This window comes from Sus scrofa, chromosome 12 (assembly GCF_054392235.1).
Source record: "Sus scrofa isolate SSC_HxYL_T2T_F1_AM1 chromosome 12, Sscrofa_HxYL_maternal_Yorkshire_Landrace_v2.0, whole genome shotgun sequence".
Taxonomy (NCBI): Eukaryota; Metazoa; Chordata; class Mammalia; order Artiodactyla; family Suidae; genus Sus; species Sus scrofa.
The window spans coordinates 64,738,816-64,764,369 of NC_139394.1; the positions used below are offsets into that span (position 1 = coordinate 64,738,816).

General features: G+C 54.4%; 1 protein-coding gene across 45 annotated transcripts in view; it reads left to right on the plus strand.

The window, feature by feature from the left end:
- NCOR1 (nuclear receptor corepressor 1) overlaps positions 1 to 25,554 on the plus strand; it is a 135,720-nt gene that overhangs the window by 98,635 nt on the left and 11,531 nt on the right. For 24 of the 45 annotated variants that reach the window (XM_084986273.1, XM_084986286.1, XM_084986290.1 and 21 more), the window contains 18 exons: positions 4,797 to 4,957; positions 9,132 to 9,252; positions 9,345 to 9,446; positions 9,779 to 9,879; positions 10,368 to 10,536; positions 11,590 to 11,730; positions 12,918 to 13,001; positions 13,457 to 13,713; positions 13,880 to 14,240; positions 16,104 to 16,331; positions 18,300 to 18,509; positions 18,908 to 19,057; positions 19,370 to 19,480; positions 21,397 to 21,562; positions 21,726 to 22,219; positions 24,510 to 24,638; positions 25,022 to 25,164; positions 25,319 to 25,542. In XM_084986273.1, coding sequence (XP_084842399.1) covers positions 4,797 to 4,957; positions 9,132 to 9,252; positions 9,345 to 9,446; positions 9,779 to 9,879; positions 10,368 to 10,536; positions 11,590 to 11,730; positions 12,918 to 13,001; positions 13,457 to 13,713; positions 13,880 to 14,240; positions 16,104 to 16,331; positions 18,300 to 18,509; positions 18,908 to 19,057; positions 19,370 to 19,480; positions 21,397 to 21,562; positions 21,726 to 22,219; positions 24,510 to 24,638; positions 25,022 to 25,164; positions 25,319 to 25,542 — 3,352 coding nt within the window. The remainder of the gene's footprint in view (positions 1 to 4,796; positions 4,958 to 9,131; positions 9,253 to 9,344; positions 9,447 to 9,778; positions 9,880 to 10,367; positions 10,537 to 11,589; positions 11,731 to 12,917; positions 13,002 to 13,456; positions 13,714 to 13,879; positions 14,241 to 16,103; positions 16,332 to 18,299; positions 18,510 to 18,907; positions 19,058 to 19,369; positions 19,481 to 21,396; positions 21,563 to 21,725; positions 22,220 to 24,509; positions 24,639 to 25,021; positions 25,165 to 25,318; positions 25,543 to 25,554) is intronic. The other 21 variants (XM_084986279.1, XM_084986280.1, XM_084986299.1 and 18 more) reach the window with 7 other exon arrangements.

Consider the following 25,554-nt stretch of genomic DNA (forward strand, 5'->3'; position numbering starts at 1 on the left):
GGTCTGAGTACAGTAGATGCTACACGAATATTTCTTGAATGAAGGTTGGAAAAAAACGTTGTTAACTTTTGGGCTTGTAGTATATTGCATCTAGAGAATGTTTAATCCCTGACTCAGTAATTGTTACAGTAGGTACTCAGGAATTACATGTTAAAGGAATGAATTAAATGAAATAGATATAAATGGATTTAGCAGAAGTGATTGTCCTTTAAGCATTCCAATTATGAGAGGATCTGTCATTATGAGAACCATAAATTATAGGATAATTTAAATGTCTGTTTATCTATTCTTTACATAAGTTACTTAGAATAAGTTTTGTGAGGCAGAATTAAAACAGAAAAGAATGACATTCAAAAGGTATTTGATGGAGTTCACTTGTGGCACAGCAGGTTAAGGATCTGGTGGTGTCACTGCAGTGGCTCAGGTCGTTGCTGTGGGACAAGTTCAGTCCCTGGCTGGGGAATTTCTACATGCTGCAGGTGCAGCAGAGGAAAAAGAAAGAAAGGTATTTGCTGAACTCATGCTGAAGCTCAGTGTTACTCAGTTGATAATACCTGGATCATTCTTATATGTCTATATTGTGTAGTTATAAGGCCTTCAGTTTCTTTTCTTTATCTCCTTTGTAGAATGGGTTGTATTTGGGAGCCAGAGCCCTCAATTCTGAGGCTGCAAACTGTGAACTGCATTTCCCTGTGGTCTGCCGCATTAATCCACGTGGTGTGGATCTGAATGGCATCTTTATTTTTAATCATAATACCCTGGCTTTAAAACCAGACTGTGATATGTTTGATCCGTATAACACCACAGTATTTGTTAAAAACCTTTGTTTGAAGGTGACTCTCTACAAACTGAGTTGGTTGATTACATTTTATCCTAAGGTTAAGTTTTGTTTTAGCTCATCTGGCTAGTATGTTCATCACTGCACGTTTATTTAACATGTGCCCAGGGCTTTTCTGGATTTATAGCTCTCCTAGAATTCAGTTAAAGGCTTTCTCCTAAATGCATGTATGTATTTGCAGTTAACTTGCTGGTGTGTAGAATGTTTGATACAGTGTTTCCAGTGCAGCATCATAGAGTGTTAAGTACAGTGAGGATAAGGATTATAAGCCATCACCAAACTGGACTAGTCCAACTGAGTTAGGACCATGGTTTGGCCTTTGCCTTCATGGGCTCGTTTAGAAAGTAGCAGGCAGCACCTGTTAGATTGTGTTCCCCTTCTCTTCATGTCAGTGGGACCGAGGATATTATAAATATGCCCCTTTAAGTGGCTTAAAGCCTTTCCATTTGTAGAAAAGCTTGAAAAAAAAACCCTCAGAGTTTCCTCGTAACATTTACTCAAGTTGACTCCTGCTTTAGTTGGCAGCCATTTTTCTGCAGGGAAAGAACTCAAAGTTATACATGTCAAGATAGAGTTAGAAGTGAAATTCTAAGGCAGGTTTAAAAAAATATATATCCAATCAGAATAGGAATTGAGAGAGGTCCTGTTGTGGCTCTGCAGGTTACAAACCCAAGTAGAATCCGTGAGGATGCAGGTTCGATCCCTGGCCTTGCTCAGTGGGTTAAGGATCCGGTGTTGCCACGAGCTGTGCTGTAAGTTGCACATGTGACTTGGATCTGGCGTTGCCATGGCTGTGGCGCAGGTCGGCAGCTGCAGCTCGGATTCGACCCCTACCCTGGGCTGTAGGGCAGGTGTGGCCCCAAAAAATAAAAGCAAAAACAAAAAGGGAATTGATGCTTCTGTGAAACTCAGTCTAGTTTATTTTGTTGCTTTTATTTCTTTTTTCAGCTGCGTACACAATTTAAATCGCTGTGTCTAGAACCATCCGAATGTCCGTCTTTAACACTTAGGACAAAGTGTATTTTTCTGCAGACTTACTGGAAGTGGTAAAAACCTCAGACGCTAACCTTAGAGCACACTCACTGTCGAGTTAACTTTCCGCGTCTCCTCTAGGAAGGGGAGACGTGCTTTCCTTTGAAGTCAGTCTGTTTCGTGAGTCCGCACAGTGTGAGGACGCGGGTGCTCAGTGATCACGCTGATCCGGCCAAGGAGGAGCGAGGAGCGCGCCGCCGGTCACCCCAGAGGCGTCGGAAACGTCGACCCCTGGGGCTCGGGGAGACGCTGCGTTGAGGTGTCGAGCCCAGGGCCAGGAGTCACACTGCTCTCGGCCGTGGTCGGGCCATCAGCTGGGCTTCTTTTGAGCTTCCGCTTCCTCCTCTGTCAGACGGCGAGTACGATCCTGCCAGTCCCGAGGGCTGGACGAGGCACCTGCTGCGATGCACGGTGCTCTTCCCGTGGCACGGCTTCCCGTTAGCTGACATGACTGTCCTCTCTGGCTGTTGGAGTATCTCAGTAAACCAAAGAGCTTCTCAGGCTTCGGGCTGATGACTGTTTGAAACCGGCCACGCGCTTTTTTCCACTTAACGCTGAAATGCTGGAGCCCTTCTCTTTAGACGGGGTCTGCACGGTGTCCACCGTCCCTGCCACAGTGCAGTCCGGGAAAGGAGCCCAAAAGGAGGTCAGCTCTTTGAGGGGAGAGGCGAGTTACTATTCACGGGGTAGGTTATTCACCTAGAAAGCCCACAAGAATTAACTGAGAAGTTATTAGAGCTGAGAGGAAAGTTTATGAACTTTCTCAGGAAAACACTGATAGACAGAAGTCCACATCTTTCTTGTGTATCTGCATTACTCAGTGTATATCAATATATATACGATCACATACAGTAAAAAGATGGTTTCCCTCACCACAAAGTACGAAATACCTACAAACGGTTTCGTGAAATTATGAAAAACATCTAGGTCCTTAACTAGAACACTCAGGAGTCCTCTTGTATCTGTAAATTTAATGCATGTCCAGTGAAAATTCCATTGATACTTTGGGGAGGAAGTACTCAAAATGATTTTAAATTTAGATTTTTCTAGAAGAATTAATGGATAAGACAGGTAAGCAAAAGAGTGAAAAAAAGAATGGAAATTTGTTCTGGCAGACGTCAGAGTGCCACAGATTAAGCTGATGTGGGTTATGGATTATTCTTACTTTCTTCTGTGTGCGTTTCTGATTTTCCAAAGTTATGTCAATTTCACTTATTTTATATATGTGTATCTTATTTTTAAGTCTTAATATAACTGCATGTCTCATGTGCCTTTGAAATGCTTAGTTTTTTTCTTGTGCTTAATGTGGACGTAAGTTATGCAAAGTAATTTTCATTAGCATTGTTGCAGTAAAATTCATAGGTTTTTTTTTTTTTTTTTTTTTTTGGCCGTGGCATGGGAAAGTTCTGGAGCCAGGGATCAAACCCACACCACAGCAGGGACCCCAGCTGCTGCAATGACAGCGCCAGGTCCTCAAACTGCTGAGCTGCAGAGGAACTCCAAAATCCATAGTTTTCTAAGCTTGTGTAGCCTTTTTTTTTTCAATGAATTTGTCTGCATCTTTTGAAATCCTCCTTCCGTCTCTCGATGACATTTATTTCTCTGAGTATGAAGCAGTGGGCTTCAGCAGGCTGATTAGAAGAGTCGAAATCTTCAGAGCTGTGGCCTCTAATTAAGGCCATACTTGAAGTCACAGAATGGCTGGCTGACCTGACGTTTGCCTGTTATGAGGGTCCTTATTGCATGTGTGAGAATATTTGCTTCTCTTAATGAGAGGAAAGAGAAGTTCTTGTCCTTTGAAGGGAGAAATTGTAACTGGATTTTCAAGGATTTCATTAGGTCGCAGTTCTGGTGCTCACCCAGCAGAGCTAGGCTTCTAGGGTTTCTCAGCCTCTCTGCGGGTGGATGCCCCAACGCGGTTTAGACCGTGATCGGAGTGTGTAATCGGATCTGCCCCTGGACGGTGTGGGCTCGGTCCTCTTGCTCTTACGCTTCTAATTTGGGGTTCTTCCCTTATCTTGAGAACTTTAACTTGCGTGGGAAAATCAGTCGCCTGTATGCCTTACGCTGAGGTCAGACGTGTCTAGGGCAGGAAGCCCAGCTGCACAGCCCCGCAGCCAGGGCAGCGCCGCCGTGGAGGCTCCCTCCGAGGGAAGGCAGTAACACCGCGCCACGGCCCGGTGTGCGTGCAGCCCGCCCTAGTGTCCCGCCAGGCAGATAGCGCCCCCCGCACCGTGGCTGCTGCCCAGCGGCCTCAGGCTGGCCGTGGGGGGTTTACCCCCAGGACATGTCCGTGCCCTTTCAGAGTCACGTTCCCGTTCTCCGCATTTCCTCCTCAGTTGTGTTCAGTTGAGACTCACCGGGCCACGGGAGGGTTTGTGCTCACACGTGGATGCTGTGGCCTCGACTGCCTTTCCTTTTAAGATACATGTACTTTGCCGATCTTGAGATAGACCCCCCCAAAAAAAAACTGTCCGCAAGAGTCAGAATCAGTAAATGTTTCTCGAATTATGCAGGATGCAAAGAGGACGTATAACTGGCTGTCATCATATCGATATTATCTGGGGTTGTGACAGCAGCTGTTCCTAAGATGCACCCTATTTCTCACCTCCACTGTGAGGTCCAAAGAGTGATGGAGAGAGGGAAGAAATTACTAGATTGCCATTTGCATACGTTAAGCAGAAATAGTTGGAAACGGGCATCAGTTTGACAGCTGTGGTTTGACAGGGCTTTGGGTGTTTCCGCCTCACAAGCACCATTCGTGACCTGAGTTGGGGCAAGACGCTTAAAGCAGCAACGTTCGCCCCGGCTTCGTCTCGCACGCGGGGTTTCATTGTGCTTGAGAAGTTGGGAAGCGGTTGAGATGGGCGCGCTGGCACCCACGCGGAAACGGACTCTTGAATTGTGTTTTTCTTCCCTTTACAAGTCCTCCAGCCTGCTCCACATCAAGTGATAGCTAATCTCCCCGAAGGGGTTCGGCTTCCGACCACTCGCCCCACGCGGCCGCCGCCTCCTCTCATCCCATCGTCCAAAACCGCCGTGGCCTCGGAGAAACCGTCCTTTATCCTGGGAGGCTCCATCTCGCAGGTAAAGGCTCCTCGGAGCAGGGTCTGACCTTGGGGTGCAGAGGGCCGAGCAGGTACATGGCCGGGGAGCGCCCCGCCAAGGCAGGGAGCCTGTCCACCCCTTCCCAGGCGCTCTGCTCTTCCCGTCGGAAGCCGCCTCGAGCCGCTTTCTGCCCCACAGGCTAGGCTGCCTTTCCTGAGCTTCTGTCGGTGGCGTCACGAGCCGGGCACGCTCGTGGGCCTGTCTCCCTTAACTTGGCGTAGAGCTTCTAGGCATCGGTCCAGGTCGCTGGGTCACCGGGACTGTCTTCCTTTTTCTGCTGACCAGTGCTCCCCTGGGCCAGCATGCCAGTTTGCGTACCTGTTTTCTTGTTGCTGGAAATTTGAACTGCTCCTCGTTTTCGGCTACAAGGAGTAGAGCTGGTGCGGGCATTCTTGTACTGCGCTCTTTGTAGACCTGTGTTTTCATTTCTCTCGCAGAGTCCCTGAGAGGGAATGTCTGGGTCTGTGTATGTGTCACTTTATCGTTTTCTAGAGTGGCTCTCCAGTTTGATGCTGCCACCAGCAGGGTCCGAGCCCCACGTGCTGTGGTCGTCCTTTTGTGTTGTGGTCATGGTAAGAGGCGTGTGGTTTCATCGTGGTTTTGGTCTGCGTGTCCCTGATAAACACGTGATGTTGCCCATTTTTCATAGACTTTGTGGCCATTTGTACATCCGACGGTGAAGTGACTGTTTTTAAGTCTTATTGTCTGTTTTTACTGGGTCTTTTCATTATTTGGTTGCAGAAGTTCTTTATATTATCTTGGGTGAAAGTTCTCTCTCCCCCCCCACCCACACACCCTTTTTTTCCTCTTTGTGGCTTGTATGTTTTGATGGGTAGAAGTTTTAAATTCTGATGACATCTACCTATAATTTTTTCTCCCTCTCATGATTAATCGATGTCTTTAAGAAGTCTTTTTTTTTAATGAACATTTTATTTATTTATTTATTTTGTCTTTTTGCCTTTTCGAGGGCCGCTTCCTGCCACATGTGGGGGTTCCCAGGCTAGGGGTCTAATCAGAGCTGTAGCCACCGGCCTACGCCAGAGCCACAGCAACGTGGGATTCGAGCCGCATCTGTGACCTACACCTCAGCTCACGGCAACGCTGGATCCTTCACCCACTGAGCGAGGCCAGGGACCGAACCCAAAATCTCATGGTTCCCAGTCAGATTCGTTACCAACCGCTGCGCCACGACGGGAACTCCTCTTTAAGAGGTCTTTACCTGCCTCCAGGCTGTGGAGATATTCTCCCAGATGTTCTTCTAAAAGCTGTGTAGTTGGGTGTTTACATTTAGCTCTGTGCTTCACGTGGAACCAGTCTCTGTACAGTGTGAGGCCAGGATGGGCCTTACCCATCAGGTGGCCCTGCAGCCCCAGCGACTGGCTGAAAAGTCTGCTCTCTCTCCCGGTTGATTGCTTCCGTGCTTTGTCCAAAGTGACCTGACTGCATGTTCACTTCTGTTTCTGACTCTGCTCTGTCGCATTGCCCACTTGTCCGCCCTCTTAGCAGCACCACAGTCTTGATTGCTGTGCTTTTAGAGTGAGTCTTGAGATGATGTAGTCTTAGTCCTGCAGGGCTTCTGTTTCTCCAGATGGTTTTAGCGCTTCTGTGTCTTTTGTATTTACATGTAAATTATATAATCAGTTTGTCAATTCCTGCAAAAAAATTCTGCTGGGATTTTCCTTTTTCTTTTTTTTTTTCTTTTTTAGGGCTGCACCTGTGGTACATGGAAGTTCCCAGGCTCGGGGTCACATCAGAGCCGCAGCTGCCGACCTGCACCACAGCCTCAGCAACTCGGGATCCACGCTGCATCTGCAGCCCACACCACAGCTCACAGCAGTGCTGGATCCTTCGCCCACAGTGAGGTCAGGGATCGAACCCTCACCTCCTCATGGATACCAGTCAGGTCGGTTACCACTGAGCCACACCAGGACCTTCTGGGAGTCTGTTGTTGTTTTATTAAAGTACAGTTGATCGACAGCGTTGAGTCAGTTTCTGTTGTGCAGCAGAGTGGCCCTTTGTAAATGTATTCCTCTTCTCATACTGTCTTCCTGAATCACGTACATCCCAAGAGACTGGGTATAGTCCCCCGTGCTCTCCAGCGGGACCTCGGTGCAACCTGCTGCGACCTGGTTGGCATTCATTCAACGTGTAGATTCCTGAGAAAATGGAGCCTCACCCATGCACATGCTCATCTTTCCATTTATTTAGGGCTTGAGTTTCTCTTAGCGGTGTTTTGTAACTTTCAGTGTAGAGATTTTGTGCCTATTTTATTATATTTATTATCAGTTAACTTGATTATATCTGATATGTTTTATGTTTTTATAAATATCATTTTTTAAATTTTGTTTTCTAGTTTTTGCTGCTATATAGAAAAATAGTTGATTTTCATATCTGGACTTTATCTCCTGTGGCATTCCCTTACTGCTTCTAGGAGAGACTTGTGGTCTTACTTTTGGGTTTTAGGGGGTAGATTTCTTAAGTCTTTGTGTGCGTGTCATCTGCAGATAAGGACAGTCCGACTTCTTCCTTTCCGGGCTTTAGGCCGTGCCCTTCTTTCCTTTTCTGAAACCGATGAGGGCGGCACTTTGAGAACGGTGTTTAGGGAAGTGGTGAAGAGCTTGTGCCTTCCGTGGTGCCCGGGCTGGGAGGGAGGCATTCAGCACGTCCCGCGTAGGCGTGTGAGCCACGCGCTCTCCGGGCCCGTCAGGGCGACGGGCTCTCCCCGGGGTCTGTAGTTTGCCGAGAGCTTCTTTTGCTGCAGTCGTTACCCTTTTCAACCCGAGCATCTGTGTGGTTCTGGGTCTCTCTGTTGGGAGTCTCTGTTGGACGGATCAGCACGGTCGCCGTTTCCCTTAATTCTTCGCGTGCGGTTCCCTGAGTTCTCTGAACATACTTGGGGTGGCTGATTTAAAGTCTTTTTCTAGCCCAGAGGCAGTTGTGATTCACTGCCTTTTTTCCCCTCCCGATGTGTGGGTCATTCGTTCTTTGCATGTCTGGTGATTTTCGATTGAAAAAAACATAATGCGGTGACTCTGGAAATGAGATTCTCCCCTCTCCCTGAGATTGGTGGTTGTTGCTGTGTCCTTTTGTTGCTGTTACTTCTGTGAAGTCTGATTTCTTGTGTCACACGCGGGCCCTGGCGTCTCTGTGTGCCTCGCGAGCGGTCTTGCCGTTCCGCGCCACGAAGCAGTGAGCGTCCCAGTCTCACCTGAGGGCTCAGTCTGGGTTGGGGGCCTCGGCCTCGGTCCTCGCTGCTGCTGCCCCAGAGCCGTGGGCTCGGCCAGGCACGCGGGCGCGCCGCCTTTCCGGTCGCCCCTCGGAGGCGCACAGCCTTGGCGGCACCCGGCCTGCAAGGTCCCCGAGGCCCCTGGGAAGACGCGGGGCTTCTCCAGCCCCTGTGCACATGTCTTCGGTTGTTGATTGGCATGTTTTTCGCTCGGGCTGTTCTCTCCTGCCTCAGTCCGTGGAGAGGTTAGTCCACGGCTTTGACAGAGCTGCACCCCCACCGCCCAGCCGCGGTCAGGCCAGATACAGGCAGCTTTGCCAGGGCGTCTCTCAGCCGCCAGACCGGTCTGGTGATGACAGTGTCTGGGAATGAGAAGTCCCCTCGTTCCCCTGTGGTGCCTGCCAGGCCAGGCTCCTGGCTTTTGCTGGGATCGAGGGCTGTGGGTTTTCCAGGCGAAAATGGAGCCTTGCTGTCGAACCGCGTGGGTGAGGCGGTGCGGGGGTGGCGCAGAGCCCGTGGCACTCTGCGCACCTGCATGCCGCCCCTTTCTCGAATAAATAAACAGAGTCTTAGGCTGAAGAGTTGTCAGGAGGTTGAGTCTGCTAGGATGCTGCCGCCTCGCTGGACGAGAGCTTTGGCGCGCTCTCTCCACCGTGTTTGTCGCCGTCATGGCCCCGTGGCCCTCGTCCGAGGGCCCGATGTCGTGGGCAGTGGCCCGCTCCCGTGCGGGCAGGCCCGCAGCTTGTTATCAGACGATGGCCGCTGCGGAAGAGACCGTTTTCGTTTACTCACCTGGGACGAGGAGCGTCCTGTTTCCCAAATGCCTGCGGTTAACTTGGTGGGGAGGGTTAGGTGTTTGGACAGCCAAGTGTGTACGCTGCGCTGCGAAAAGGCGGTGTTATCCTCGTCCTTTCACGTTGTTTTTAGGGGACACCCGGCACTTACTTGCCTTCTCCTAATCAGGCCTCCTACGCCCCAGAGGCAGCGAAGCCCCCGGCGGGCTCCATCTCCCTGGGACTGCCGCGGCCGCAGGAGGCCGCCAAGCCAGGTGAGTGAGGCCCGCCCGGGGCTCGGCGCTGGAGCAGCCCGGCCGTCGGGACGCGGGCCTGATCCCTCGCCTTCTCTGGCTTTGCTCCGCAGCTGCTGTGCCCTACATCAAGCAGGAGGAGTTTTCTCCCCGAAGCCAGAACTCACAGCCTGAGGGTTTACTGGTCAGAGCCCAGCACGAAGGAGTGGTCAGAGGTAAACGTGCCTGCCCTTCGGCAGAAATAGCGAGCGTCGGTCCCCACTAAATTCATTAAAGGGAGTCATTAGTATGTTTTAACGATGGGCTTTTGAGTTCCAAATTTAAGCTTGCTTTCTGTGTAAAATGATTTAAAAACGTGGAGGTTTCCCATTTCTGTAGTCCTTCCTAATAATTGCACAATTACGTTAGAAGTACATTTCGAGCCAGTAAAACTCCTCTTTTTGTGCTGCCGTTTGCTTCTCTTCGTGCTCGAGCAGGGCCGTTGCTTTTTGCTTGGCCCTTTGCAGGTGTAGGGCTGTGATTTGCTCATGGTTTTGCTTTTATCCAGGTTCCACAGGTGCCATTGCGGAGGGCAGCATAACCCGGGGAACGCCGTCCGGCAAACTCCCTGTGGAGAGCGTCCCTTCTCTGCGGGGCTCCATCACCCAGGTTAGTCGTGCTCCTGTCTGGGACCCTGAGCGGTAAGCAGCTTTTGAGAAAACCACAAGAAAAGCCTCCCCGCTTTGCCCATTGCAGCGCTTTGCCCGTACCAGCCGGGTTCGTTAACCGCTGCGCCACAGCAGGAACGCCCGGGATCCTGTGCTGTCATCTCATTTTTCTTAGAAACTTTGAGAACATTTTTGCACATTTGCATGATCTTAGGCCTTAAGACAAATTCTGCTTCGCAGAGTTAAGTGTCCTCATGGAGGTCTGACTTCCAGGTGGGGGAAGAAAACTGATTCAACTCACTTTTTATGGCGGGTTCAGGGATGGAGGTGCAGCATTTCTTTGTGTTTGTGAGGCGTGTGCTGGCCTTTCTCATTGAGGTCATGGCTTGCTGTGACTCTTGGTGAGGCGGGTTTTACCTTTTCTCAGGGTCTTGTGTTCCCTGTAAACTCCAGTGGCCCTTGTGGTGGCTGTGTTTGATTTGATGACAGGGCACCCCAGCTCTGTCCCAAGCTGGCATTCCAGCGGAGGCGTTGGTAAAGGGATCCATTTCCAGACTGTCTGTTGAAGAGAGCAGTCCTGAGAAGGGCCGAGAGGAGGCTGCATCCAAAGGCCATGTCATTTACGAGGGCAAAAGCGGACACATCTTATCCTACGACAGTAAGTACCGCACCTCTGTCTGGAAGCTGGCACCGGCACGGGTGCCCAGGACCTGCTTCCCCACGGGCCTGCTTTGGGAAAGTTCCTTTTCCTTCCCTGAGCCCAGGTTTCCTCACTGTGATGTAAGAAAGGGTAGGAGTTCCCGTTGGGGCGCGCATCAGAAACGAATCCGACCCACTCGTATCCCTGAGGATGCGGGTTCAATCCCTGGCCTTGCTCAGTGGGTCAGGGATCTGGCCTTGCCGTGAGCTGTGGTGTAGGTCGCAGATGCGGCTCGGATCTGGCAGGGCTCTGGCTGTGGTGTAGGCTGGCGGCTGCGGCTCCAGCTCGACCCTTAGCCTGGGAACCTCCATAGGCTGCACCTATGGCCCCAAAAACAAAAAAAATAAAAAAAGGTTAATGTTAGGACGTTTCATGAAGCTTCTGTGGAAAGTTAACCAAGACAGTCGTGAAAGGTGACGGACAGTGCAAAGCATGCTGTTCAGGTGTCGCCTGTGGCCAGCTGATTCAGCTTAGGAAAACAGTCTTTAGTAGAGTCCCTGTATTTTAAAGGGATACCGCTGTAGCGTGTTAAGAATTGGGGGGTAGGTAACAGTTGGCTAATCCTGGAGGGAGTACTGCCTTTGAATTCTCCTCGGGTCTAAGTCTTTGACGGCTCGATGGAGCTGAACACTTAGACGTCGTCCTGAGCGGTAGATGGGGAGCTGTCCCCCCAGCACGCGGCTCTCCCTTGTCGGAGGCCCACGCGCCTCAGGTATCCGCGGGCGGTCAGGACTCCCCGCCAGCGTTCCCGCCGCCCCTTGTCCGCAGTGCTCCCTCCTCTGTAGGACGTACGTTCCAAGGGAAGGGACCTAGTTTGTTAGCCTCGTCTGCAAGCCTCGTTTATGCCTGACGCTCAGTACATGTCTCATTAAACATGCCGTCTGCGTGGGGGTATGTGGTAGGTTAAGAGCAGTTTTTACCATTAGTTTTGTAAGATTCTGAAATGAAGACACCGTAGACTGTCCTGTGGACCCTGGGCTCCGTCAAGCAGTTCTCGTGTCTGTCCTGCAGATATTAAGAATGCCCGGGAAGGGACGAGGAGTCCGAGAACGGCTCACGAAATCAGTCTGAAAAGAAGCTACGAGTCCGTGGAAGGAGCTCTAAAGCAGGGCCTGCCCGTGAGGGAGTCTCCTGGGTCCACACCGCTCGAGGGTAAAACGCGTGCACAGCCCTGTTGGCGACGCCGGCTTCTGTACCACGGGCTCCCCGTGGGCGAGGCCGTGTGCCGTCTCTCCTTCCTGCCTGAGGTTTTGTATCCGTATGTGAACGACGCATGAACATAGCAGTGTGTTATTAACGCATGTCGTATCAATACACGTTCGTGTATTGATATGACATGTACATGTTAACCAGCATTTAAATTAGGTTCATCTCTACATGTAAATCAAGTGGTATGTGAGTGGAGAGAGGTAACAATTCAGCGTAACCGGTCATAGCATAGGTAGCAGTTAGACGGTTCCTCGAGTTTGCAGATTCCTCTTTAAGTGGGTTTATTGTGAGGCCGATGGAGTGGTGTAATGGACAGAGACATGTATTTGAATTCCAGGTTCACTCTTGGCTGCTTTCTCGCTCTTTATTGAATTAAGGGGTCGTACCTGCCGTTGTGTGAGGTTGGAGTCTGGTCTCCAGCCTCATGCTGATCATGCCGTGTGTGTTTATTAAATGATAGTAGCTATGGCTTCATTTTGATAACAGCTCACTCTTCTTAAATTTTAACCTGCCTCAACTGTTTAATTTCAATCTAGATGAAATAATGCAGACAAAATAGAGACTCCTCAGTCTTGGAAAGCCTATGAAGTTATCGAAGAGCTGGGTTTTCTCTGTAGTTAAAATGTCCCAGTCTCCCTTTTCCTTATTTTCCGGATTCAGATTGTTGGCAGCATCACACGAAACTTCTCAGGAGGTTGCTAGACCTCTTCCATTTTGACGTGCATGTTTCGTTGCATGTGTTTCGCCTTTTTTTGAGGTGTCCATTTATCACGGTTTCCCTTTCTCCCAGATGAACTTCAGAGCTGAGCAGTGATTTCTCATTCCTCTGTGTTCTCTCACCTTAATGAAAAAGCGCTGGGAATCTAGGTTTAACTTTGAAAACGTCCTTTGCTTTTTGACCCGTCGTAGGTGTCTTCTGTGGCCATTTTCTGTTCGGGAAAATGTTTAGAAAGAAATGGGCGCTGTCACGTGGGGTCCTTTCAGCTTTTGTGTTTTCCATGCTGTTCTCCTAAATGGTCCCCAAATTTAAAACGACTCCTGGTTCCCCAGGGAGCTCGTATCCACAGCGCCTGCTCCGGGACCATCCTGATGTCCTGCTCTGACGCCTGAATTGCTTTCTTTTCCCACAGGGCTGATATGTCGGGCGTTGCCCAGGGGGAGCCCTCACCCTGACCTCAAAGAAAGGACCGTGCCGTCCGGCTCCATAATGCAGGGTAAACCGTCTGCTCGCTCGCTCTTGCTCACGGCTGCCGCACCGGCGGAGTCCTTGGCATTGGTTTACGGGGCGTGAAACCTTTGCTCAGGACATGTTCCCTTTGGAAATATCAGGTGTTTAAGTCCTGATCATAGCTCTCCGAGCTGTGTCATTTAGTTGGGGACGAGAGCTGCCTGATCTTTGAATGTAGAGGCCACTTCATTATGTCCGAAGTGCTCCGTGATTGGGATGAGTGATGGATCAGATCTTGAACAGTCCGAAAGAAAAATAAAGACCAGTGAATGTTTATTTAAGAATCTGTTGTGAACAGAAAATGGATTAGAAAATGCAAGATGGCAAAAGGCATGAATCTGTTTACCTTGTGGTCAGTTACATGCAACAGAATTTCCCATTTTGCTGGTTTCTTAAGTGTATGGCTCCGTGGCACTGTTTTAACACGAGTGTTTTCCGAAGGCACGCCAAGGGCGACAGCGGACAGCTTCGAAGACGGCCTCAAGTACCCCAAACAGATTAAGAGGGAGAGTCCGCCCATCAGAGCCTTTGAAGGCGCCATTTCCAAAGGGAAGCCCTACGACGGCATCACCACCATCAAAGAGATGGGGCGCTCCGTGCACGAGATCCCCCGGCAGGACGCCCTGACCCAGGAGAGCCGGAAGACGCCCGAGGTGGTGCCGGGCGCGAGGCCCCTGGTCGAGGGCTCCATCTCCCAGGTAGCCGCCCCCGCGGGGGCTCCCGGTCCTTGTCGAGACACAGGTCTCTGGGCAGTAAGCGTGGCGGCTGTGTGTGTCTTGTCCCTGGTGTTTCAGGGGTGGGAAGGGGGTGGCCGGGGGCAGCGGTGGGCCTGGCACGGACGCCCGAGGTGCTCTCTCCCCGCAGGGCACACCCATCAAGTTTGACAGCAGCTCAGGCCAGTCTGCCATCAAACACAACGTCAAGTCCTTGATCACGGGCCCCAGCAAGCTGCCCCGCGGGCTGCCGCCGCTGGAAGTGGTGCCCGAGGGCGCGAAGGCGGTGGAGCGGGGCAAGTACGAGGATGTGAAGGCGGGCGAGCCGGTGCGTTCCCGGCACACGTCAGTGGTCAGCTCGGGCCCCTCGGTTCTCAGGTCAACGCTTCACGAAGCTCCCAAGGCCCAGCTGAGCCCCGGGATCTACGACGAGGCCAGCGCCCGGCGGACTCCGGGGAGCTACGCCAGCCCCGCGTCCAGAGGCTCGCCCATGCTGGGCCGGGCGCCCGACGGTGTGTGCCGCGTGTGTCCTGGGCTGAGGCTTTCACTGCGCTTGTGCACCCCGCACGCGGGCAGGTCCCCGCGTGCCCATCCAGGGGCACGTGCCCTGTAGGTTGTGCTTGATGCCAGGGCTGTGGCAGGCTGGCCCCAGATGAAAAGGAGGCGTGACGGTAGGTGAAATGCCTCACGTTTCAGTTGGTCCAGAAGGGCTCGCGGATGAGTCGTGCTGGGCATGGACTGTCAGCCACTCCGGGAGGTTTGCTGGCGGCCGGGCTGGACCACGGCCTCCTCAGCGAGGCCTGCTGAGGGGGCCGAACGTTCGCCCGTGGAGCAAGGCTGCTGCAGCTGGATCCAGGGTCTCTCTTGTTGGGCTGCCTTGCACAGTGCCTTGGCGTTTCCTGCCTCCGTTTCCTCCTCCATGAAGTGGTCGGCAGTGCGGAGGCTCGCTTACCTCACCGGGTGGTCGTGAGGGTACAATAAGGTAGTGGGTTTAAAGGACTTGAAAGGAAGGGTGCCTAGTCTGCCGGCAGGACTGAGTAAACGTGCGAGCCGTTGTTGTTACTGTCGATACCGCTGCAAAGCCACACCTCCTTGGGGTTTCCGCTGCCGCAGGTACATCAGTAGGGGGAGAGGCATGGATTCTTACCTGGTGGTCCCTCAAGGAATCTGAGGCTCTCGAAAATGGTTCCACTTGTCATTTAAAGTTGTAGTACTCGGAGTTCCTGTCGTGGTGCCGTGGTTAACGAATCTGCCTAGGAACCATGAGGTTGCGGGTTCGATCCCTGGCCTCGCTCTGTGGGTTAAGGATCCGGCGTTGCTGTGAGCTGTGGTGTAGGTCGCAGACGCAGCTCAGATCCCGCGTGGCTGTGGCTGTGGTGTAGGCCAGTGGCTGCAGTTCTGGTTGGACCCCTAGCCTGGGAACCTCCGTGTGCCGCAGGAGCAGCCCTAGAAAAGGGGGGGAAAGAAAGACAAAAAAATAATAATAAAATAAAATGGCAATACTCATTTATTGAGGGCTTATGTGTAGGGGCTTGGGCTGGACCGGGCCGGAGCCCAGAGTGGAGAGCCGGTGGGCGGAGGGAGGGGCCAGTCGGGAAGCCAGGCCCTGTGGCCCTGGTTTGGAAGGAGCATCGCCTGCAGGGGGAAAGGCACGCTGGGGCGTGAAGAGGTGTAATAGCCGTCGTGATGCCTTGGTTTCGGCAGGCAGGCTCGTCTGATCGTGGCAGAGTTGAAATGACCAAAATATTAGTGCTTAGACGGTGCTGGTGTTAGCACAGCACTGGGTGTGTGTTCATGTCTCCACGTGTGCCTTTTGAAGTGGCTAAAATAGTTGCGTTCCGTGTGCTTTATCGTAATTCCTGAAATGGTGGCGGCTGACAGTGTTGGCATGGCAGAGCACTGATGGAGTCACCCAGCCTCCAGCCTCTGAACAGCAGCATCAGGGACGAAGAGCTGGGAGGCCGCCTGCTGGCGGGAAGGTCTGGCGAGAGGACAGGGCCGGGAAGCACGGCGCAGCCCGGGGGCGAGGCAGGCAGAGCAGAGCGCACGTGCGGCCCTGGGGGAACGGAGACTATTAAGTCACGCGGAGAAAAGGTCGTGTGTAATGGGGTTGAAAGAGCGTTGAAGGTCATTTTCGGTCTTAACAGGAGGTAGTGAGGCTGGGGCTGTGAGCCGACAGGGCCCAGTCTCCAGATTCCAGAAGTGTCTGCCCGTGCCTCACATCAGCCAGCGCTGCAGGGTTAGACGTTAACGTTTGGTGGAGAGAGACTTCCGAATAGATGCTCGCGGTCTGTGCTGGACGGGCAAGGAGCAGACGAGCGGCACCCTCCTCAAGTCTGCGTAAGAATTTGCGGTGTCGGCCCTTTTTCTTCCAGTTACGATTGCTTCTGGCAAGTCGACCAATCATGAGAGAAAATCGACGCTGACCCCCACCCAGAGGGAGAGCATTGTGGCCAAGTCCCCAGTGCCTGGGGTGGACCCTGCCGTGAGCCACAGCCCCTTCGAGCCGCACCACAGGGCCGGGGCCCCGGGGGAGGCCTATCGGGGCCACCTGCCCACGCACTTGGACCCAGCCATGCCGTTTCACCGGGCTCTGGATCCTGGTAAGCATATGTCTAGCAGCACGTTCAGGCCAAGAGGGAATATGCCTGTGTGACGTTTTAAACTTACTAGTGTACACTTCAGTGGATTTTCATCAACTGTTCACATATAATCCGCTCCCACATCAAGAGACAAAATGCTACCGGCACCCCTTAAAGAACTGAAAGTACTAGGTGTATGGAAAGGCTTCTTACCGGATGACAACTGGCTCAGTGATTGGAAGAGTGAGTTGATCTGAAGAACTGCTACTTTCTGACCGTGCCTGCAGCACGTGGAAGTTCCTGGGCCGGGGACTGAACCTGCGCCACGGCAGCAGCCCAGCTGCTGCAGTGACAGCACGGCATCCTTAGCCTGCTGCGCCACAGGGCGCTTCGTAAAGAACCCTTCTTAAATGACGCAGGCGTGCATTATGCATTTTCAGTTACAGTCACTGGCGTGCACTCGCTCGGGCTCTGAGTGAACCTCGCCACTGTCTGTCTGGTGTAAATGTTACGTCTCCAGGTTTGGTTTTTTAAATGAAGCTAGAATTTCAAGAGACTTCAAAGCAGTCTAACTACAGAATCTTTCTAGACTTTTCCCCTAGTCTTCTGAAACTGTCTGGTCCCTCCCTCCCTCGGCGTCTGTATCGCGTCTTTCCAAAGCAGTCCCCCGGTTCCTGGAGACACCACCCTTCACTCCTCTGTCAGAGATTGACAGACTGTTCCGACCTCAGTGACATAATCACAGTAGCAAGTGCAGTGGGAAGGAGCCTTGGAACAGGCACCCCTGGCTGGGAGGGAACGTGATTCTGGCAGGCATAGGAGCGAGTGGCTTGCACGGGGCTCTGTGATGCTGCCCGCCAGGCACCAGGCCGTGGGCCCTGCCTGCAGGGACGAGAGTCTCTGCCGGGCTGTTGTGATGTCAGCCTGTCATGCTGTCTGCCGCATGAGAACACGGAGTCTCAGAGGCGGCCGGCTGGTGGTCTGGATGGAGGGAGCTCAGAGAGCGGCTTTTCTAGGCAGAACATTTATATGTAAAGCAGTTCTCGCGAGTTCCCAGACCAAAGTGCATGTGTCTTGGATTTAGTGTGTCTCGTAGTCCTTTCTTGCATAGCGCTTTCCCTGCTGAGCATCTTTGAGCTTGAACTGGATCATAAACGCTTGGAGGCTTAGAGGCATCATCTCCTACTTTGTTTTCCTTCCAGTTTTATTGAGGTGTAACTGACATTCGGCGCTGGTGAAGTTCTCTGTGTGTTTTACGTTCTGCTCGTCCCCGCACCGCCCAGTCCCAGCTTCCGTGTCCTGCTCTAAACCAGGCTTCCCAGACGGCAGCCTGGGGGCCAGATCCTGCTGCTGCCTGTTTGTGCACATCCGGTTTTGTTACGGCGCAGCCCCACCCATTTGTTTCTGTTCTGTCTGTGGCTGCTCTCAGTGGCAGCAGCAGAGCTGCGTCACGAGGGAGGGAGACCGGGAGAGCCCCAGATACGGACCCTCGGGCCTCTGCAGGCTGGTCTCTGCTCGGACACACTCAGCACATGCTTGTAGGCTAATCATTTTCACCCCAGGAAAGTCAAGTCACTGTTTGCTGCCAAGTGTTCTCCCGTGCATTTCCATGTAGTTGTCTTAGATGACCAGTCCAACGAACAGTAGGTTCATTTTCAAACCCAGCTCTTGGAGACCAGGTGAAGTGGAACAGTTTCTTGGCAAAGCCCAGCAGTGGGGACTGTTGTCAGCTACTGCTCTCGTGGCCACGAGGGCGACCGCCCCGTCCGGTCCCTCTGCCCTCCCGGTTTCCTTTAGTGCTGACACGAGAAGGGCGTCTTCGTGTTGCCGGCCTGTCCAGGCCCAGGAAGGCCCCCTTAGTGCTGCCCCCCCGCCCCCCGCAGAAGCTTGCTGGGCCCATTAGCTCACCAGCTGGTTTTCCTGCTCCTTCTGTGTGGGTGGATTCTACACAGACTGACCACAGACACCTGTCTCCCTTCTCTCCACCAGCAGCTGCCGCTTACCTGTTCCAGAGGCAGCTGTCACCGACCCCCGGCTACCCGAGCCAGTACCAGCTCTACGCCATGGAGAACACCAGGCAGACGATCCTGAATGACTACATCACCTCGCAGCAGATGCAAGTGAGCCTGCGCCCGGACGTGGCCCGAGGGCTGTCCCCGCGGGAGCAGCAGCTGGGCCTCCCGTACCCGGCAACCAGGGGTGTGTGTCTCTGCGGACGGATGGGCGCCGGGGCTCCCCGCTTCTCTCCCAGCGGTTGGGGGGGGCGGGAGCGGGGGAGCCCCTCCTGGGCCCCGGAGGGCGGGCAGCGGACATGGGGGAGGGGGTGCTTGGTGTCAGAGACGGGCTTCCCAGCTGTGGTCTGACCAGCTGCCTCCACTCACTGTCCACGCGTTCCGGTTGCTGGGAGGGGGCCGATCCCCTCGGGTCTCTCTCTGGACAAGAAGGCCTTACACAGAAGGGATGCTCTTAGTTGTGTCTGTATTCCTGCCACGTCATCTTCGGCTTATAGAGACGAACACAGTGAAACACCCACGTGTGGCACTCTGCCCCTAGCATGACACTTAAGGGAAAGGCCGTTTCGCGTTTCTCTTCAACAGGCATCATCGACCTGACCAACATGCCTCCCGCGATTTTGGTGCCCCATCCGGGGGGGACGAGCACGCCCCCCATGGACAGAATCACGTACATCCCTGGCACTCAGATCAGCTTCCCGCCCAGGCCCTACAACTCCGCCTCCATGTCACCAGGTCCGTGGCTCAGACCTTTTTGCTGTGCACAGCCTGCGCCCCGGGGACCCGCTGCCAGCCCCCGTGGGTGGGGCGCTCCCCGCCGACAGCCAGCTGTCTTCCTTTGGTGTTGGGTGGTCGTCCCCACGCGCTGTCCCCTGGCTACTCCGGGGGGCTCTGGGAGCTCGTGCCAGGAGCCAGTCTCCCGAGACTCCTCCCCGTTTCCCACGTCTCGCATTTGGAGCCCTCTGGAAGGTTTTTGGTCACTTACGTGATGTACCTGCCAGGCCGACAAAGTTCTGTCCTCAAGTTGCAGGCTTGCGTGTTTTACAGGCCACTCGACCCACCTTGCCGTGGCGGCCAGCGCCGAGCGGGAGCGGGAGAAGGAGCGGGAGCGCCTCGCCGCCGCCGCCGCCGCCTCCTCGGACCTCTACCTGCGGCCAGGTGGGTGCCAGGCGGTCTCCCCCAGGAGGGTTCCCAGACAGGTGGTTAAGCGCCGAGGTGGCGCCGTGAGAGCCGGAGCTGCCGCCACGATGGCGATGGCATCGTTTGGAGGTGGCCCTGGCCGTTGGCTGAGGCTTGGCCTGAAGGTGCCACGCGCAGAGCTCACCCAGACCTGCGCACAAGCGTGTGGCGGAGCCGGGGCCTAAAGGGCGGGCACAGAGCATGGGCACAAGGCTGTGTGACGTGCGTGTGGCTTTCGGGGAGATGCTGGAGGACAGGAAGCCGGTGGCCCAAGATAGGCTAACTCTGGGAATGGCCAGGGGGGCGCAGCCTGGACGGACATTGTTGCGCCATTTCTGGAGGACTCGACAGCAACTGGGTGTGCGGAGCGCGTGCCCACTTAAGGCAACAGGCTTGGTGGAGGCGGGAGACAGTCATCTCTGGCTCAGGGACCGCCTTCCGAACATTTGTTGTACGCGTGCTGGCTGTTCAGTCTGTGAGACCAGAGCGCTGGCTGTGTCCATGTGGCCAGACACACAGGTCAGGCACTTAAGAGGAACGCGTGCGAGAGCGGGGACTCCGGCTCAAACGCCGTTGGTGGGGCACGTGGGGAGAGGCAGGGCCATCCTGAGGTGTTTCTGGGGGTGCTGCCCGAGGGGGAGGCGGAGGGGACCAGAGCCCCGCTGGAGACTCACGTTCCTGTGGTGTCAGCAGGCGGGCGCTGGACTTGGGGGGGGGGTGGGGGTGGAGACGCAGCTCAGAGCCGTCATCGCCTCTCCCGGGGACTCAGCTGCAAGGGTCCAAGGCCAGGTTGCTGAGACCTGTTGTCGGTCTGTCGCTGAAAGCCTAGCACGGTTCCGACCGTAGAAGTGCTTTAGTGATTCACGGGGTGACACAATGTGATTATATGTTGATTCTATAAAAACCGCCCAAGTGGGTTTAATTAAAGAAAGCCAAGTACAAATCATACATAATTTTTGTAGGAGCCGTATCTTAAAAACGCTTGTGATCCTGCTAATGAATAACGTGCAGATTTAATTCCGTAAAATGACATTTTTCTCTATCAGACACTTAAAATGTTGATGATTGTTCTGTTCCGAGGTGTCTGAAGCAGCGCTGACTCTGCCACGTTGTCCCTGGCCGTGCAGGGGGTTACTTGTGTAGGAGACATGAACATTCGAGTAGTGAGTCCACTTCCAGGAACACACGCTGTAGAAACACTCAGGCGACCACACGGTCAGAGAGGAGGGCACCGCCGAAGCGGCTGTGCTGGGCGCCACCTGCTCAGAACACCGGGCCCGTCCGTCCGCTCAGAACATCAGAGTGGGGGCGAGAGGAGGCAGCAGGACCCCGGGAGCCTGAGGCCTTGCGTGGAGGCGTTTGACGGGTTCTGATCCTGGCTTCCCATGGAAAAGCTGCTGTCAAGCGGGGCTCAGCTGAGGGGCAGGGGCGCTGGGGGGCTGAGGAGCCGGGGCCAAGGCCAAGGCTGTGGGCAAGGGAGCGGCAGCAGGCCCTGGGCAGCTCCCATGCGTGAGTGTCACTACGATGCTTGTTTTGAAAGTGGCAGACGCGCAGAGTGCGGGGAAAGGTCTGCGAGGTGAGCGGAGCCGGTGTGTGTCGGTGCTTCGTGGCTCGTGTTGTCCTCACGCCCCTTTGGAGTCAAGGTGGAAACTTGCCAGAGGTGGCAACGACAGGGAAAGATAGCTGGGGACTTGGGGTCACGTTACTCGTGTGGTTTTATGGCATCTTTATTGAAAAACTCCCAGAGGGTGTCTCTAGAAAGGCCGGAGAGCGGGGTGTCGCGTTCCTCCCGTCTTCCAGTTTGCTGCTGAGGATCAGGAAGTTAGCGGTGCCTGGACGCCACTTCCCTGGCCGCCTCCTCACGGCCCTGGTCTCTGCATCCCTCTGCCCCACAGGCTCCGAGCAGCCCAGCCGGCCCAGCAGTCACGGCTACGTCCGCTCCCCATCCCCCTCCGTGCGAGCCCAGGAGACTGTGCTGCAGCAGAGGCCCAGCGTTTTCCAGGGAACCAACGGAACCAGCGTGATCACCCCTTTGGACCCCAGCGCTCAGCTTCGGATCATGTGAGTCTCTGCGTTCGCCGGGACCCCGAGTCCCGTCTCGCGCGCGCTGGGCGAGGGCGGGGGCTGACGGGCAGCCGCGTGGTCTCGCGCCCCGCTCTCGTCCGTCTCTCCATCGCCGCCAGGAGGCTCCCCTTCACAGACTCTGCTTTGGTCTCATTTCCAGGCCGCTGCCTGCCGGGGGCCCCTCCATCAGCCAGGGCCTGCCAGCCTCCCGCTACAACACTGCTGCAGACGCCCTGGCTGCTCTTGTGGACGCCGCAGCTTCTGCTCCCCAGATGGACGTGTCCAAAACGAAAGAGAGTAAGCATGAAGCTGCCAGGTTAGAAGAAAATTTGAGGAGCAGGTCAGCAGCAGTTAGTGAGCAGCAGCAGCTAGAGCAGAAAAGCCTGGAGGCGGAGAAGCGACCCGGGCAGGGTCTGTACACGTCTTCAGCCCTTCCGAGTGGCAAGCCCCAGCCTCATCCTGCGGTAGTTTACTCTGAGGCTGGGAGAGAGAAAGGGCCTCCTCCAAAATCCAGATATGAGGAAGAGCTAAGGACCCGAGGGAAGACCACCATAACGGCAGCTAACTTCATAGACGTGATCATCACCCGGCAGATTGCCTCCGACAAGGACGGAAGGGAACGAGGCTCCCAGAGCTCAGACTCTTCCGGTAGCTGTATGTATCACCCGACCCTCGGTTCCGAGTACGGAGTGGCCTGGCTCTGAGGGGCAGCAGGACCGCGCGGGGGGCGAGGCGGCGAAGGAAGGCCCCGGGGCGCAGGGGGCATCCACGCTTCCTGCTCTTGGGACTCTTTAAGTGTCAGGTTTCTGCGTGTGCCTGTCCAGGTGTTTTCCGCGAGAAAACCACGTGCCTTACAGAGCTCAGGCTGCCACGTACACAGAGGCAGAGCTCACGAGCCACTCTCAGGCACCTGGAAGGTGACGGATGTGTCCTCAAGCTCTGGGCTACTGAGGCTTCGTTTCTCAAGAGACGTTTCCTGGGACGTGGCTTAGTGTTCAGGCCGATAGCCCAAAGCCGCCTCTGTCCTTTCTCTAAGATACAGATTTTGAGACGTGAGACCACCTCGGTGGCCACGGGTATTTACATTGGCCCCTTTTGCAAGTCGGCCTTCGATCCAGCCACGCTGCCATCTCCCTGTAAGTGGAAGTGTCCACAGGTTACAGTGAAATGCCCAGAAGCCACTTTAGGACGTCCCGTGTGGCTCGCAGCATAAGTGCTCGGCGTTGCCTCAGCAGTGGCTGTGGCTCGACCCCTGGCTTGGGAACTTCCACAGGCGGCAGGTGCAGCCACTTGTAAAAAAGAAAAGAAAGGAAGACAGAAAAGACAGAGTTGCTTCAATTTTAATCTTAAGTGTAGCCCAAACTCCTGAAGGACCAGGCAGGTGTTTACGCAGAAGTCCGTCGATGTTTTGACGTCGTGACCTAGGTGGTGACCTCGCGCTTCTGCGAGGCTGAGCGGGATAGAGCCGGTGGGAGGGAGCGGTTCTGTGTGCTTCGTGCCTGATGGGAACTTGGTTGGGTAAACGCCTCATCGCTGAGGTTCTGGAGAGAAGGGGGCAGCTTGGTAGCCTGTTGTGCAGGTGGAAGACATGCCTTAGCCCGGGGGTATGAAAACTGGACTAGGCGTTAGACACACAGACACTTGGCGGCAGAGCAGGGCCTGCAGTTCCGTGGATGGGCCTTTGGGAGAGATGTCACCCGTACAGCACACTGTGGTGACCCAGCCTGGGGCTTACCCCCTGCCCCCCAGTCCCCAACAACACGTCCCTTCAGTTTGCACCGCAGAAGCCGGAGAGCAGAGATTCTGGCTTCGTCCTGGGCGTTGGTGCGCCCATGTGCGGGTTCTCTCTTATCCCTGCTGCCTTGCGCGAGGCCCAGGCTCTTCCCACTTGCCCGGTTTGGCTTCCACTTCCCTCCTCAGGCTTTGCTCTCAGTTGGGCACCAGACCCTGCGCTGACTGGGTGTTGGGCGTGGGGCAGAGTTAGGGCGTTGGTACTTTCACAGTGATGAGCGCCACTCACGGACTGGGATAAAGTCCTTTGCGTGTAGAGCTTTCTTTTAGTTCCCAGCCCACTTCCCAGGTTTGCGGTCTCTGTGTTCTGGGCCCCAGGTCAGGGCGCTTCTGTGGCCTGGACGGGCAGGAGGAAGGGGCTGGAGGCCCAGGTGGTGGTCGGGCAGCAGAGCTCAGCGCGCCTTCTGCCCTGTGTCCAGGATGCCTCGACCGGTCGCACTTGCTGACCCGGCCCGGGTCAGACACACTGTGGGCTGACGGTTTCCTGACTCTGCAGGGCAGTGAAGATGCAGGCAGCACTCTCAAGTCAGGTCCCTGAGCGGGCGCTCACATCTGCCTGGACCCTGCTGCCTAGACCTTCAGTGTCCTTGGGCCGCATCTTAGAGGAGCTCTGACGGAACTTGCTCCCTTCGGACACTCCCTGCCGTTTCCCTTTAACGCCACCGTGTGCCCTGGTGCTAAAAACCTGGAGGTATTTTTATCAGCAGCACTCAGTGATTTGAGAAAATCACGCGATGTTACTTTGCGGCTTTAAAACCGTCATGGTAAAGAAGAGCGGAAGTTCCTGCAGACAGCGGACCGCTGCGATCCACGCTCGCTTGTTTGATCTCTTTTGATGCGTTTCCTGGTGACCGTCCCTCCAGCTCCCAGGAGGAGGGCACCCGTCTGCTTGTGTTCTGCCTCACCCAGAGGTCTTAGAGCCCCCAGAATCTCGGGAAACCCCAGACCTCCCAAGAGCAGGAGCCCCGGGAAGCACTTCCTGACCTTTGACACCATCCGTGGAGCTCTTGCGTTTTGTCTTAATCCTTAACCTTAGGTGCCGTTGAGCGTTTCTGAGAAAAAAAACGAAAATATGAAAGCAGGTCTGAAGAGCTTGGACTTCTAAGACTTCATAGGATTAGTTTTAAAATGAGCTTCTTCTCTTTTTTTTAAGTATCTTCTCACCGGTATGAAGCACCGAGTGATGCCATTGAGGTGATAAGCCCTGCCAGTTCCCCCGCGCCGCCCCCGGAGAGACTGCAGGCCTACCAGCCCGAGGTCGTCAAGGCGAGCCCGGCAGAAAGTAGGCCTCCCGCGTTTTCCACCTGCTTCCCACGCTCTGTCCAGGGCACTGAGGAAATGGCTTGTTAGTTTTCTTTAGAGTGATCTCGTGTGAGTCCAGAAGCGCAAAAGCGCACTGAGGGCAACCTGTCTTTAAGCCGTTATCGATGAGGTTTTTGTTTGTGTTGTAATGATGCAGAAAATAGCTGAGAGCGACTCCGTTTGCCCACTCATGCCTTCCGTCTTATTCTCTGCTAGTCTTGTGATTTCTGTCAGTGAGCAAACAGTAGTTTCTGCAGAAATCAGATAGGCATTCCCTCCCGTGTACCTCTCTGCCTCGTGCTTACTCTTTGCTGATGAGCGAGGCGGCTCCCCGGAGTAAGCCGTCTGTCTGTCCCCTGCTAGACGAAGCCACCCGCCAGTATGAGGGACCGCTGCACCACTACCGGCCCCAGCAGGAGTCGCCGCCGCCCGCGGCCCCGCAGGCCGAGGGGGCGGGGCAGGTGCCCAGGACCCACCGGCTCATCACGCTCGCCGATCACATCTGTGTAAGCGTCCCCTGGTCTCCCTGGTTTTCCGTTTGGATCAGGCAGAAGGTGCCTTGCATGCAGAATCCCAAGAAAGATGCGTAGATTTTTTTATGTGACATTTTTTGGGAAGTACTCCGTGGATTTAACCAATTCCTTCTTTTCTCATTCACAGCAAATTATCACTCAAGATTTTGCTAGAAATCAAGTTTCCGCGCAGCCCCCCCAGCAGCCCCCCACTTCTACATTCCAGAACTCTCCCTCTGCTTTGGTGTCCACACCTGTGAGGCCTAAGACGTCCAACCGTTACAGCCCAGAGTCCCAGCCTCCGTCTGTCCACCATCAGAGACCAGGTTCAAGGGTCTCTCCGGAAAACCTTGTGGACAAACCCAGGGGAAGGTATGGTCCTTG